The following is a 15,151-nucleotide window of genomic DNA, read 5'->3' on the forward strand; positions in this document are numbered from 1 at the left end:
CAATCTCAGTCACAAAGTCCTTCAAAATTCTGTCTTCCTCATGAAGAATTTCAGCTCTTCTTAGACGAGCTAGCCTGATCCCCAGCTGACAGTGGCACACAACCAATCCGAGTTCCAGGGGTATGCTCTTCACCAAAAATGGCGCACGTCTGCAGAATCTCCTCAACTCTGCTTTCGATGGTCTGGATGATAGATCCACCAATGTTATCTTCAAGCAACAGAATCAACTGCAGCAACTGTGTATTTGCCTATTCTCAGCTTCTGGATCTAGCCTCTGTCTTCGTCAGCCTGCCTGTACTGTACCACTGGAATCATCATTTGAGCTCTGAGGCCTCAGTGTCCCTTTATATGGTTTCAACCAGTTTCAGTCTCCCCAAAAGTTTTGGTTTCCAATCTGAGTTTCAGTCTTAGTTTCCCCAGAAACTGAAAGGGTCAGTTTTCTTTCTCTCAGTTTCCCTTTTCAGCTTCACCTTTTCAATCAGGGTCTATCTCAAGCAATGGATTCCATCACAGATTGATTGAAAATCACAATCTCAACTTCAAATACAAACAACTGCCAACTATTCGCTTTATAGCTCTAAGCTCAGTGTAAATGGAGACAACTGACACTGTGAGAGAAAAAAATTGGGCATTGCAGAGACACACGACAATCTGGAGAGGAACAGACTCATTGACAAAGATCAGCGAGTTACATCCCGCTCACAGTATTAAAGCAACTCTCAGGAACAATGTGAAAGATGAATTGAAACGACCACATCAATTATATATTAGTGAGTGATATGGACGGGGATTATATTAGTGTGGGTTAAGGATATCTGTCATAAAAGTGCAGATTAAAATAAATACGGTTCATCAAATGCCAGCTCTCCCCTTTGAGTCAGAAGGTTGTTCAAACCGCATTCTTGGTTCAGCTTCCAATCTAGGCTGACACTGCAGTGTAGATGGAGTGTGGCAGTGATGGACAGACCTTGAATCTCAGCCCATCTATTGGTTCAAGTTACAGAAACAACCCCATAGAGCTAGTGGATGAAGAGCAAGGGATTTGCTCGGTGTCATGGCCAACATTTCTCTCTCAACTAACACATCCCAAAAATCAAAATCAATTATCTGGCTGTTACTTTGTTGATTTTGCACCTTGCTGTGACAGAACAGGAGTGGAGCAAAACAAGAGTAACTGCACTCCAAGACTAATTCATTTGCTGTAAATCATCAGGAATTGTGAAAAGAAATAAAGACTTTCATTTATATAGTGCTTTTTATGACCACCAGACTCTAAGCGATTTACAGCCAATGAAATACTTTTTGAAGTGTAGACATTGTTGTAATGTAGTGTTTAAGCTTTAAAAGATGTTTCCCCAAAGTTGCTCATGAACAATGTATTTGTATATGAATGTGTATATTTTACCCTTGGAGTGAGCAGTTCAATTTAAAAATAACCCAGCAGCAAAGCCTTTTTATTTAAAAAGGAAAAGGTTAGTTTATTTCACACTATCGCTCTAGAAGTTACTTGAGAAAAGATAAAGTTACTAATACATACACAAACAAAGTTTAGTAACAAATGAAGATAAAACGATCCTTATAAACATAAATCAAGATTAATCCACACTTGGTGCAGGCCTGATAAGTTTTGAAGTTGAGGTGTTGCATTGTCTGAAGTGAGGATGTGGAGGTTGTAGAATTGTCTCTGCCGCTGTGATGGCTTCCGCTGCCCAATTGCCAGAGGTTGCTTTAACAGGTGAGATTAGTGGTGGAATCAGGTTTACAGGGATTAGAGAAGGTTCCTTTCTTCTGGTTCTGCAGGCGTGGCACCTTCAAACTACCTAGTTACTTACAGCAGAATCCATGGCCGTTTCTGGATGACTCTCCTTCCCTCCCTGGGTTGAAACTTCTCCAAGATGGATCAGAAACTTCAGGTTGAATTTTCCTGCTATATCTTTAGTAGAGAGCCAAGATGGCTACTGTATCAGGTGATCTGGACAAAATGCCAAGTCATCTCCCAAATAAGGCAAATGGTAGTCCCAGTTAGCAATCTGAAGTCTTATTATCAGCTGCAGTGTTCAAAAGGAGCCACGGTTTTCACACCTTCCGGAAAAGCCACTGTCTGAGGACTCACTGAATTTCAAAAGTCTTTTCATGTCTGGGTATGTCTGCTTGTAACCCACTCTGAGCCTTTGCGAAGCTTGACAACATTGCAGTTGTAAAGTCATGTGACCTGTGGCATCCACCTTTAAGATCAACAGTGTCCTTAAAGAGGACATAGTGTTTTTAAAAATTTAAATTGTAATGTTCCGATGTCTGCTTGGCATGACATTGAGAAAATGTGTTTCAATTCAGGCTCTTTCTTCTGCTCACGTTGCACTTAAAGAGTCTTTTATAACCCGTCAAAATTGGAAGTCTACAAGGTGACAAACAGGAAGGATGCATGAATCATCACATCTTGGTTTACTAGACCTAATGAAGTCATGTCTGGTAAAGGACTTCATTAAGCATTCAGCATGTTTGCTGTGAATAATATTAATTGAGGTAAAGTTCTCTCAGTTAAATGGAATGTCGAGTGGTGCAGGCAGCTGGAAGATGGCTGAAGGACATTAAAATGATAGATGGCTAACTGGTGAATCTATTCGCCCATCATATCGTACCTATGGGATCTCCAAACAACTAATGAGTAGATGTATAAACTAGGCATCAAACTACGAAAACAGGGTTGTTTAGTGGCTTCAAGAGCAACATATCGACCAAACAAAGAATGTATTTTCCCCCAGTGGAAAAGTAGCACCAAGGAAACCCAAGAAGACACTCAGCCCCTCAAGCCTACTCTATCATTCAGTTAGATCATGGCTGATCTGTACTTCAACTCTATTCACCTTCTTTCACTCTATGTCCCTTGATACCCTTATCTAACCAAAACCTATCATTCCCAGTCTTGAAAGCTGTAATTGTCAGCATCCACAGCCTGTTGGGAAAAGGAATTCCAGAAGCCCGTCATGCAGAATTTCGAAGACAGCAACAGCAGAGTTCACCAAGACTTACATACGAACATATGAGTTAGGAGCAGGAGCAGGACACATGGCCCTTCGAGCCTGCTCCATCATTCAATAAGATCATGGCTGATCTGACTGTAACCTCCCGCCTAGCCCCAATAACCCTTCACTCCCTTATTTATCAAGAATCTATCTACCTGTGCCTTGAAAACATTAAAAGACTCTCCTTCCACTGCCTAATGAGGCAAAGGGGTTCCAAAGACTCACTACCGTCTGAGAGAAAAAATTTCTCCTCATCTCTGTCTTAAATGTGTGACCCCTTATTTTTAAACAGTGACCCCTAGTTCTAGATTCTCTCACAAGAGGAAATATCCTCTCCACGTCCACCCTGTCAAGACCCCTCAGGATCTTGTGTGATTCAATCAAGTTGCCTCTTACTCTTCTAAACTCCAGTGAATACAAACCTAGCCTGTCCAATCTTTCCTCATAAGACAACCCGCCCATTCTTGGTATTAGTTTAGTAAACCTTCTTTGTACCAGTAAGCAGGAAAAACAGGCTTTAAGAATGAGATCTGGGACTGAATTTTCAGTTACTCCCAAAGTCAACAATGGAGGTCGAGAGGCCCCGAAAATACTGAGGCCAGGCAGCTTTCCGGCACTGGTAATGTTCACTGGGGTGGTGGGGGGTTTTGGGGAGTGGGGGAAGGGGACTGGAATCCTGCTCTTCACCCAATAAAGGCCAGTTAAACTGTTTCAAAACTTGTTACCAACTTGTCAAGGCTGGAACTTGAAATTTTTAAAGGGGTTACCCGCACCCAGGAACTGACCAGGTGAAGTGAAGGGGATACAAAGTGTGAAGTCAGTCATGGCTGCTCCAAGGCATCATCCCAGCCCTATAAGAGGATCAGCGGCACAAAGAGGGCCTGGGTACCTTGACACTGCACAGGTGGTAGGGAGAGTGGGCACTCAGTGCTTGGGCTTTGAACGGAGTCAACACCCCTTTGGCATTGCGAGGGCAGAAGAGAAGGGGCAAATCTTCCAAGGGCAATGGGCAGCCACCTGCCCAGAAGGACAGCTGTAGCTGGCACTGGGGGAATGATTCTCAGATTTTGAGCCTAGTGGCGATGAGGGGCAACACCACAGGAAGAGCAGAACCTCAAGCAGGGCGTGGGAGAGGAAAGGAGACAGGAAAGCAATGGAGCCCAAACTCTCAACGCAGGATCTACCACCAAAGATGGAGCTACCTGGAGATGATCAACAGCCAGTGTTGCGGAAGCTGCAACTCTCCAGGCAGATGGTCACTGACCTCTGTGCCCTGGTTGTTGAAGACCTCACACCTCGCTGCACTGGTGGCCATGCCCTGCCATTAGCACATGCTGCTTTCTTACCTTTATGCCATCTTCAGCACCATTTTTAGCCCTTACCACTAACACTCCCTTTGTCCTTTAGTTCATGACATCTTTTTCAATCTCTCCTCTGTACCCACCTATCACTGGCCTTCTATCCAGCTTCACCTGCCGCACCCCCTTAAACAGTTTAAATTTCATCACATTTCACAAGAAGGGTCGTACGGACTCAAAACGTTACCTCTGTTTCTCTCTCCACAGATGCTGCCAGGCCTGCTGAGTTTTTCCAGCATTTTCTGTTCTTGTTTCAGATTTCCAGCATCCGCAGTATTTTGCTTTCAGCCATCAAAGTAATTGTGGCCTTGAACTTCTTTACTTCTGGTTCCTTCAAAGGATCAGCTGCAGACTTTGGTGATAACTCACGATGATACTCAGCAAGTCCCAGAGCCTCCTCATCCATGGACATTAGGATGCTGATGATCAGGTCGCCACCACCAGTCTGGGCTCCCTTCTCCTGGAGGAAGCTAGAAGAACAATGTTAATGGCTACACTAGAGCAAGCACAAGGCCTAATCACCTTACATACTTGCTGCTGTGTCTGTGGCCAATGGCATGCATGTGGCATTGGCCACAATGGTGCCACCTTGTAAGGGTCAGCAGTGTCAGGCACGTGCCCCTTGACAAAGCAATAGCCATTCCTTTCCAAGGCAGTATGGCTGCCTCCACCATTTCCACTCACATGTTGTGGCTGTCCCTGTGTAGCATTTGCACCTTTGCTTATCCATTTGCTACCCTCCTAAGGGAATTGACCTATGCTACTCACCCTTGTGGAGCAGCGAAGGTTGTTGCCATGCTTGCAGCACTGCATCCCGGTTCTCTGGATGACCCATGCTTGCTGGCCTTCTCCGCGATCTCATCCAGTCTTGCATGGTGAGGTAGGGAGGTCTCTTCCTTCTGTCACTGGGATAAAGGACCCTCCCCCACTTGCCCGAGTAGCCTAGAGGAGAACATGCAGGAAGTTGCCACCCGGGATCTTGCTTCTGCAATGCCCACAAGTGCATTTCTGCTGTGGAATTCCTCTGAGGATGTTGGAGGAGTCATTTCTCTAATTCTATTTTGAATGTTATTGTTGAATCTGTTTCCACTGCTCTTTTAGACAGCACATTCCAGATCAAATGAACTCCTCCTCATCTTTCCTCCTGCTTATTTTACCAATTCTCTTAAATCCATTTCTGTTGATTACTGACCATCCTGCCAGGGAAAACAGTTTGTCCTTATTTACTCAATTCAAACCCTTCATAATTTTAAACACTCTACCAAATCCTCCCTAACCTTCTCTGCTCTAAGAAGAACAATCTCAACTTTTTTAGTCTCTCCACATAAAGTTTTACAGCACAGAGGGAGGTCCTTCGGTCAATCGTGTCCACACCGGTCATCAAGTCCCGGTCATCAAGTCCCTATCTACTCTAATCACATTTCCCAGCACTTGGTCTGTAGCCTTGTATACTATGGCATTTCAAATGTTCATCTAAATACTTCTTAAATGTTGTGAGGGTTCCCGTCTCTACCACCCTTTCAGGCAGTGAGTTCCAGATACCTCCCACCCTCTGGGTGAAAACATTATTCCTCACATCCCCTCTAAACCTCCTGCCCCTTATTTAAATCTATGCCCCCTGGTTATTGACCCCGCCACTAAGAGGAAAAGTTTCTTCCTATCCACCCTATCCATGCCCCTCATAATTTTGTACACCTCAACCAAGTGCCCCCTCAGCCTTCTTTGCTCTCAGGAAAACAACCCCAGCCTACCTAGTCTCTCCTCATAGCTGAAACGCTCCAGCCCAGGCAACATCCTGGTGAATCTCCTCTGCACCCCCTCCAGTGCAATCACATCCTTCCTATAGTGTGGCAACTAGAACTGCACTCACTACTCCAGATGTGGCCTAACTAATGTTTTATACAGCTCCACAATAACCTCTCTGCTTCAATGCCTCGACAACTAAAGGCAAGTATCCCACATGCCTTCTTAACCACCTTATCTACCTGTCCTGCTGTCTTCAAGGATCTATGGACCTGCACACCAAGGTCCCTCTGATCCTCAGTATTCCTACGGTCCTACTATTCATCGTGTACTCCCTTGCCTTGTTAGTCCTCCCAAAATGCATCACCTCACACTTTTCAGGATTAAATTCCATTTTCCACTGTTCTGCCCATGTGACCAGCCCATCTATATCATCCTGTAGTCTAAGGCTTTCCTCCTTGTTATTTACCACACCACCAATTTTCGTGTCATCTGTGAACTTACTGATCATACCCCCTACATTCATGTCTAGATTAATGTGCACTGCAAACAGCAAGGGACCCTGCACCGCTCCCTGTGGTACACCACTGGACACAGGCTTCCAGTCTCAAAAGCAACCTTCGACCATCACCCTCTGCCTCCTGCCAGTAAGCCAATTTTGGATCCAATTTACCAAATTGCCCTGGATCCCATGGGCTCTTACCTTCTTGACCAGTCTCACATGTGAGACCTTGTCAAAAGCCTTACTGAAGTCCATGTAGACTACACCAACTGCACTACCCTCATCTACACACCTAGTCACCTCCTCGAAAAATTCAATCAAATTTGTTAGACATGATCTCCCCCTGACAAAGCCATGCTGACTATCCCTGATTAATCCCTGCCTCTCCAAGTGGAAATTAATTCTATCCCTCAGAATCTTTTCCAAAAGTTTCCCTATCACTGATGTTAGACTCACTGACCTATAGTTCCCTGGTTTATCCCTATTACCCTTCTTGAATAATGGTGCATTAGCTGTCCTCCAGTCCTCTGGCACCTCTCCTTAACCAGAAAGGATTTGAAAATTAATGTCAGGGCCCCTGCAGTCTCCTCCCTTGCCTCCCACAGCAGCCTGGGATATATCTTATCTGGGACTGGGGATTTATCCACTTTTAAGCCTGCTAAAACCCCTAATACCTCCCCCCTCTCAATGCTAATTTGTTCAAGTATATCACAGTCCCCCTCCCTGATTTCTATACCTACATCTTCCTTCTCTGTAGTGAATACAGATGCAAGGCGGCGGGGGTGGGGGGGGGGTGTGGGCGGCAATGGTGTAGTGATATTGTCACTGGACTAGTAATCCAGAGACACAGGGTAATGCTCTGGGGACCCAGGTTCATATCCTGCCATGGCAGATGGTGGAATTCGAATCCAATAAAAAAAAATCTGGAATTAAAGTCTAATGATGACCGTGAAACCATTGTCAATTGTTGTAAAAACCCATCTGGTTCACTAATGTTGTCCCTACCTGGTCTGGTCTACATGTGACTCCGGAACACATAGCAATGCGATTGACTCTGAAATGGCCTAGCAAACCGCTACATAGTCATAAAAAAGTATTGAAACCGGACGGACCACCCGGCATCGACCTAGGCACCGGAAACAACAGTGGCAATCTCAGCCTGTTGACCCTGCAAAGTCCTCCTTGTTACTAACATCTGGGGGCTAATGACAAAATTGGGAGAGTCGCCTCACAGACTAGTCAAGCAACAGCCTGATATAGTCATCCTCATAGAATTGTACCTTACTAATAATGTCCCAGACATCAACATCCCTGGGTATGCCCTGCTCTACTGGCAGAAGAGGCCCAGCAGAGGTGGTATACAGTCAGGAGGGAGTTGCCCTGGGAGTCCTCAACATTGACTCTGGATCCCATGAAGTCTCATGGCATCAGGTCAAACATGGACAAGGAAACCTCCTGCTGATTACCATATACCACCCTCCCTCAGCTGATGAATCAGTGCTCCTCCATGTTGAACAGCACTGAGGGTGGAAAGGGCACAGAATGTATTCTGGGTGGGGGACTTCAATGTCCATCACCAAGAGTGGCTCGGTAGCACCACTGCTGGACGAGTCCTAAAGGACTGCTAGTCTGGGTCTGTGGCAGGTGGTGAGGGAACCACCAAGAGGGAAAAACATACTTGACCTCATCCTCACCAGCCTGCCTGCTGCAGATGCATCTGTCTATGATGGTATCGGACAGTATCAGTGATCACTGCACAGTCATTGTGGAGATGAAGTCCCGCCTTCACATTGAGAATACCCTCCATTGTGTTGTGTGGCACTACCACCATGCTAATTTCAAACAGATCTAGCAACTCAAGACCAGGCATCCATGGGGCGCTGTGGGCCATCAGCAGCAGCAGAGTTATACTCGAGCACAAACTGTAACTTCATGGTCCGGCATCTCCCCCACTCTACCATTACCATCAGGCCAGGAGATCAACTCTGATTCAATGAAGAGTGCAGGAGGGCATGCCAGGAGCAGCACCAGGCATACCTAAAAGTGAGGTGTCAACCTGGTGAAGCTATAACACAGGACTACTTGTGTGCCAAACAGCATAAGCAGCAAGTGATAGACAGGGGTAAGCGATCCCACAACCAACGGATCAGATCTAAGTCCTGCTGCATCCTGTCATGAATGGTGGTGGACAATTAAGCAACTCACTGGAGGAGGAGGCTCCACAAATATCCCCATCCCCAATGATGGAGGAGCCCAGCACATCAGTGCAAAAGATAAGGCTGAAGAATTCGCTACAATTTTCAGCCAGAAGTGCTGAGTGGATGATCCTTCTCAGCCTCCTCCAGAGGTCCCCAGCATCACAGATGCCAGTCTTCAGTCAATTAGATTCACCCCGTGTGATATCAAGAAATGGCTGAAGGCACTGGATACTGCAAAGGCTATGGGCCCTGACAATATTCCGGCAATAGTACTGAAGACTTGTGCTCCAAAACTTGCCGCGCCCCTAGCCAAGCTGTTCCAGTACAACTACAACAGTGACGTCTACCCGGCTATGTGAAAATTGCCCAAATATGCCCTGTACACAAAAAGCAGGACAAATCCAACCCGGCCAATTCCGCCCCTCAGTCTGCTCTCGATCATCACTAAAGTAATGCAAGGGATCATCAACAGTGCTATCAAGCAGCGCTTGCTTAGCAATAACCTGCTCACTGACGCTCAATTTGGATTCTGCCAGGGCCACTCAGCTCCTGACTTCATTACAGCCTTGGTTCAAACATGGACAGAAGAGCTGAACTCCCGAGGTGAGGTGACAGTGACTGCCCTTGGCATCAAGGCTGCATTTGACTGTGTGTGGCATCAAGGAGCCCTAGCAAAACTGGAGTCAATGGGAATCAGGGGGAAAACTCTCCGCTGGTTGGAGTCATTCCTAACACATAGACAGTTGTGGTTGTTGGAGGTCAGTCATCTCAGCTCCAGGGCATCGCTGCAGGAGTTCCTCAGGGTAGTGTCCTTGGCCCAACCATCATCAGCTGATTCATCAATAACCTTCCTTCCATCATAAGGTCAAAAGTGGGGATGTTCTGATGATTGCACAATGTTCAGCACCATTCATGACTCCTCAAATACTTAAGCAGTCCATGTCCAAATGCAGCAAGACCTGGACAATATCCAGGCTTGGGCTGACAAGTGGCAAGTAACATACGTGCCACACAAGTGTCAGGCAATGACCATCTCCATCAAGAGAGAAGCCAACCATCGCCCCTTGATGTTCAATGGTATTACCATCACTGAATCCCCCACTATTAACATCTTGGGGGTTACCATTGACCAGAAACTGAACTGGACTAGCCATATAAATACTGTGGCTATAAGAGCAGGTCAGAGGCTAGGAATCCTGTGACAAGTAACTCATCTCCTGACTCCCCAAAGCCTGTCCACCATCTGCAAGGCACAAGTCAGGAGTGTGATGGAATACTCCCCACTTGCCTGGATGAGTGCAGCTCCCACAACACTCAAGAAGCTTGACACCGTCCAGGACAAAGCAGCTCGCTCGATTGGCACCACATCCACAAACATTCATTCCCTCCATCACTGACGCACAGTAGCAGCAGTGTGTATCACTTACAAGCTGCACTGCAGGAATTCTTCAAGGCTCTTTCGACAGCACCTTCCAAACCCACGACCACTACCATCTAAAAGGACAAGAGCAGCATATAGATGGGAACACCATCACCTGGAAGTTCCCCTCCAAGTCACTCACCATCCTGACTTGGAAATATATTCCCTCACTGTAACTGGGTCAAAATCCTGGAACTCCCTTTCTAACTGCACTGTGGGTATACCTACATCACACAAACTGCAGCGGTTCAAGAGGGCAGTTCACCACCACCTTCTCAAGAGCAACTAGGGATGAGCAATATATGCTGGCCCAGCCAGCGATGACCACATCCCAGGAATGAATTTTTTAAAAGTGCTGAAGTAAAACCTCACCTATACCTTGGGCTCCTCACACAGATTGCCACTTTGGTCCCTAATGGGCCCTATTCTTTCCCTGGTTACCCCCTTGTCCCTAATATACTTATAAGACACCTTTGGATGTTCCTTTATTTTACCTACCAGTGTTTTTTCATGCCCCCCTCTACACTCTAATTTATTTTTTCAGTAATCCCCTGAACTTTTTATTTATTCATTCGTGGGATGTGGGCATTGTTGGCTAGGCCAGTATTATTGCCCACCCCTAATTGCCCCTGTTCAGAGGGCAATGAAGAATCAAGCACATTGCTGTGGGTCTGGAGTCACATGTGGGCCAGGTCAGGTCAGGTTAGGACAGCAGATTTCCTTCCCTAAAGGGGCATTAGTGAATCAGATGGGTTTTTACGAAAATCAACAATGGTTTCATGATCATCATTAGACTTTTAATTCCAGATTAATTTTTAATGAATCCAAATCCTACCATCTGCCATGGTGCGATTTGAACCCTGAGTCTCTAGATTACCAGTCCAGTGACAATACCACTACGCCACCACCTTTCTATACTCTTCTGGGACTTCCGTTGTTTTGAGCCCTTGGTATCTACCATAAGCTTCCCTTTTTTTCCCTTATCCAATCCTGCACATTCCTCGACACCCAGGGTTCTCTGGACTTGTTGGTCCCACCCTTCACCTTTACGGGAACATGTTGGCCCTGCACTCTCACTACTTCCTTTCTGAATGACTCCCACTGCTCTTTTGTAGATTTTCCTACAAGTAGCTACTCCCAGTCCAATTTGGCCATATCCTGTCTTATCATATTAAAAATCGGCCTTCCCCCAATTCAGAACCTTTATTTCTGGTCCATCTTTGTCTTTTCCCACAACTAACTTAAATTTTACTGAGTTATAACTGAAGGCCTTTATCCCGTGTATCACTCTAGTAAAGATATTCCGTATTTTGAGCATTTCAATGAATTTTGCTCACCAGGAGTCTGACCCTTGTCTGATTTAGGCCTCAGCAAAGGCTAGATAACTGACCTTTAACTGAAACTCCAAATACAATCCAACAACTTCCTCTGGTGGACTGCATTTTTTCAACGCATTTCAGTCAAATCTCATGTAACTTACCATCATCACAAGACAAATACAGGTGGGGGAAGCAGTTTAACTCATCTTAACTCCAAGGAAATTTTACACCATCCCTGCACCTCCACTCCTTTTATATTCTATACTCTAAAAGTAATTCCTTGGAAGTGAAGCATTTTGTGGGATCCTGAGGCCAAGATAAGGCTTCAAATAAATGCAAGTTTATTCCTGTTTCTTTGTGTTTTCTTATGAGGTCCCCTCCCTTCATAGTGAAAGAGCCCAAGTCTGTCCCATCTTAAACAAAAACAGAATTACCTGGAAAAACTCAGCAGGTCTGGCAGCATCGGCGGAGAAGAAAAGAGTTGACGTTTCGAGTCCTTGTGATCCTTCAACAGGACTGAGTAAAATTAGGAGAGGAGTGAAATATAAGCTGGTTTAAGGTGGGGGGAGAGAAGTTGGGGGGTGGGGGTGGTTGTAGGGACAAGCAAGCAGTGATAGAAGCAGATAATCAAAAGATGTCACAGACAAAGGAACAGAAAGGTGTTGAAGGTGGTGATATTATCAAAGAGAATGTGCTAATTAAGAATGGATGGCAGGACACTCAAGGTACAGCTCTAGTGGGGATGGGGTGGAAAGACTGACAGGGCATTACAGGTATAGATTTAAAAATAATGGAAATAGGTGGGAAAAGAAAAATCTATATAAATTATTGGAAAAAACAAAAGGGAGGGGGAAGAAACGGAAAGGGGGTGGGGATGGAGGAGGGAGTTCAAGATCTAAAGTTGTTGAATTCAATATTCAGCCCGGAAGGCTGTAAAGTGCCTAGTCGGAAGATGAGGTGCTGTTCCTCCAGTTTGCGTTGGGCTTCATTGGAACAATGCGTTTTGGATTTCCAGCATCCGCAGTAGTTTTTTGTTTTCATCTCTGTCCCATCTTCCCTCATAACTCCATCCTTTGATGTTAATCACCTGCCTCACAGGTACTACCTGGTTTCCCAGTCAGCAGAGCTCTGGAGCCCCAGTCAAACCAGAGTACTATGGCTTTAACAGCTCATCTACAAATTCCAACCTACTTCTGTTTCTTTTGTCTGTTGCTGCTCCAGATGCAATGTGCCAAATCTGCCAAAAAGCTCCTAGCACGCACAGCACTGGCATTTATTCATTATAGTGTACAACCCTATAATAGCAGTTGCTTTGGTTGACAGCACACACTGTAAACTCCTGTTAATAGGTCTATAACTGAGGCTTAGCTCCACTGTTCTAACCAACTCTTCCTTCTTCCCACAGGAGCTGTTGTGAAAGAGCCAGAGGACACTGAAGGTACATAGCGTTTTATCACAGTTATGGGGTAATGACTGAGAGACATTGGCCGGGATTTCCTGGCCCCACTGCAGTAGGTTCCTTCACGGTGGGTGTGGCGAGCCATTCAAATCTCCGTTGACTTTGGTGGGACCGGAAGAACCCCCTGGCAGGAGGGGCCAGAAAATGCCGCCCATTGTATTGTAAGGGAGGGGCTCAGAATTCACCACCAGTAATAAACCCCAAGTGTCGTTTGCCCTTGTCATGTGAATGATGTTGTCTATAATTTTGAATTGAGCAGGGCATTTCCTGGGGGAGAATTTTCTCCCTGTCAGGCGGGCCGGTCAGGAGCGGGCGCGGGCCGGTCAGGGAGCTGATCGCCGTCTGCATCGCCATTTTGCGTGGGTGGGCCAATTAAAGCCTGGAAGCGCTCAACACTACCTGTGTGGGTGGGGGGGAGGAGGAAGAGTCGGGGCCTATGCTCTTTTGCGCATGCGCCTGAGAGAGCGCAGAAATCCCCCTCAGGGAGATTAAGTTCAGTTATAAAGATGGCAAAAAAAAAATTATTCAGGCATGTCCCCTCATGTGACAGTGTCACATGAGCCAGGACAAGTTTATGAATTTTCATGAAAAATTTTATTTAATTAATAAACCCTTCATGAAACCTCAACCCGCCCGTGGATGAGGGTTCATGAAAAATGAGAGGGCCGCCTGGGCTCTTCGCCTGCCCGACAACCTTAAGGTTGGACGGGCAGCCCTGACAATCACTGTAATTATTTTGGCAATGGCCTTAACAGGCCTTTGACAGTTCGGCGGGCGCGCAGCCGATTCTGGTGCATGCCCGCTGAATTAAAGATCGGAATGACGCGTGGTGACATTGGGATGACGTTGGCACGCTTGATGTCACCGCGCGTCATTTTACCCATCAGCGTACAGGGCCCGCCCCTGCACGCCGAACAGAAGATTCTGCCCCTGAATTCTTTGTGTTGCATCAATGGCCAGGTTTCTCAGTATCATTGTGCAATAATCATAAAGGTTACCACATATCAGCTTCTAAGCACTGTCATCTCTGACTGAGAAAGCTGAGAGTTCAAACCCCTAACTGCTGAATCTCAGTTCGTGGCCTAGGCTGACACTCCAATGCAACAATGAAGAAGGTGCCATTGTTTGCGTAAGGTGTTAGACTGAGGCAGCTGTCTCCCTGTTTCTGTAGATGGTAAAGATCCCAGGACACTACTTGATGAAGTGTAGGGAGTTCTACCAGTGGCCTGGCCAACATTCCTCCCTCAAACAATACCACCAAAAAAACAAATGAGTTGGTCAATCACCTGATTGCTGTCTCTCTGAAAGCTTGCTATTGTATAATAACTACCATGTCGCCTACATACCAAGAGTCACTGCACTACACAAATAATTCATTGTGTGAAATTCTTTGGGATGTTTTGACATGGTAAAGGGCTACATAAGTGGAATGTGTCCCCAGTTTATCTCTCATTAGCTGATCAGCCATTCACTATCAGTTGCATAAGATATTTGCCCGAGCACTTAGAATGTTCTGTGTTGTTAGAAATGAACACTTCTTGGGAAGCCCCATGAAATTAAGGCTCAGGCCTCTCACAGGGACACAGGCCTCTGTTGGAAACATTATGATGACTGCTGAAAACAGTTTCAAAGAAGTATTTGGTACACTTGGTTCATGTCTTTTTCTTGTGCGTTGCTTTTATTGAATGTTTCGTTTGTCATTGTCACGTCTCATTGATTCCTGTCTGAGTTTTTCAACCTGACTTCCTTGCATTTGACACACATGTTCCTGGTTCTTCAGTTCTAATTCGTTGTAATTTGGCTACACAATTTAAATCAATCAACCACAAGAAATTTACATGTCTACAGCGTGTTACACTAAAGTTTGTCATGCATCCTGACTCAGACATGGATGAGGGCTGCTTAGGGCTAAGACCTTGGTGATTCATACCAACCACAAACCAGGAACATTGATGATAAAATGTTGGGCCTGTCCCCAGATAACTCTCCCTTTCTGGCTAAAATAGTGGATGTGGCTTCACTTGTTGACTGCAGAAAATAAAGAACGTTAGCGACTTGCATTTATATAGCACCTTTAATGTAGTAAGATGTCCCAAGATGCTTCATAAGAGCATTGTCTTGGTTCCATG

At 45.7% G+C, this 15,151-nt stretch overlaps 1 protein-coding gene across 1 annotated transcript in view; it reads left to right on the forward strand.

Annotated features, from left to right (window-relative positions):
- Nucleotides 1-15,151, forward strand: part of mrc2 (mannose receptor, C-type 2) — a 278,857-nt gene that overhangs the window by 199,260 nt on the left and 64,446 nt on the right. The window contains exon 16 of the mRNA XM_078529833.1: nt 12,969-13,001. Within this exon, the coding sequence (XP_078385959.1) occupies nt 12,969-13,001 (33 nt within the window). The remainder of the gene's footprint in view (nt 1-12,968; nt 13,002-15,151) is intronic.

Source organism: Cetorhinus maximus, chromosome 25 (genome assembly GCF_964194155.1).
Source record: "Cetorhinus maximus chromosome 25, sCetMax3.hap1.1, whole genome shotgun sequence".
In the NCBI taxonomy this organism is placed as follows: Eukaryota; Metazoa; Chordata; class Chondrichthyes; order Lamniformes; family Cetorhinidae; genus Cetorhinus; species Cetorhinus maximus.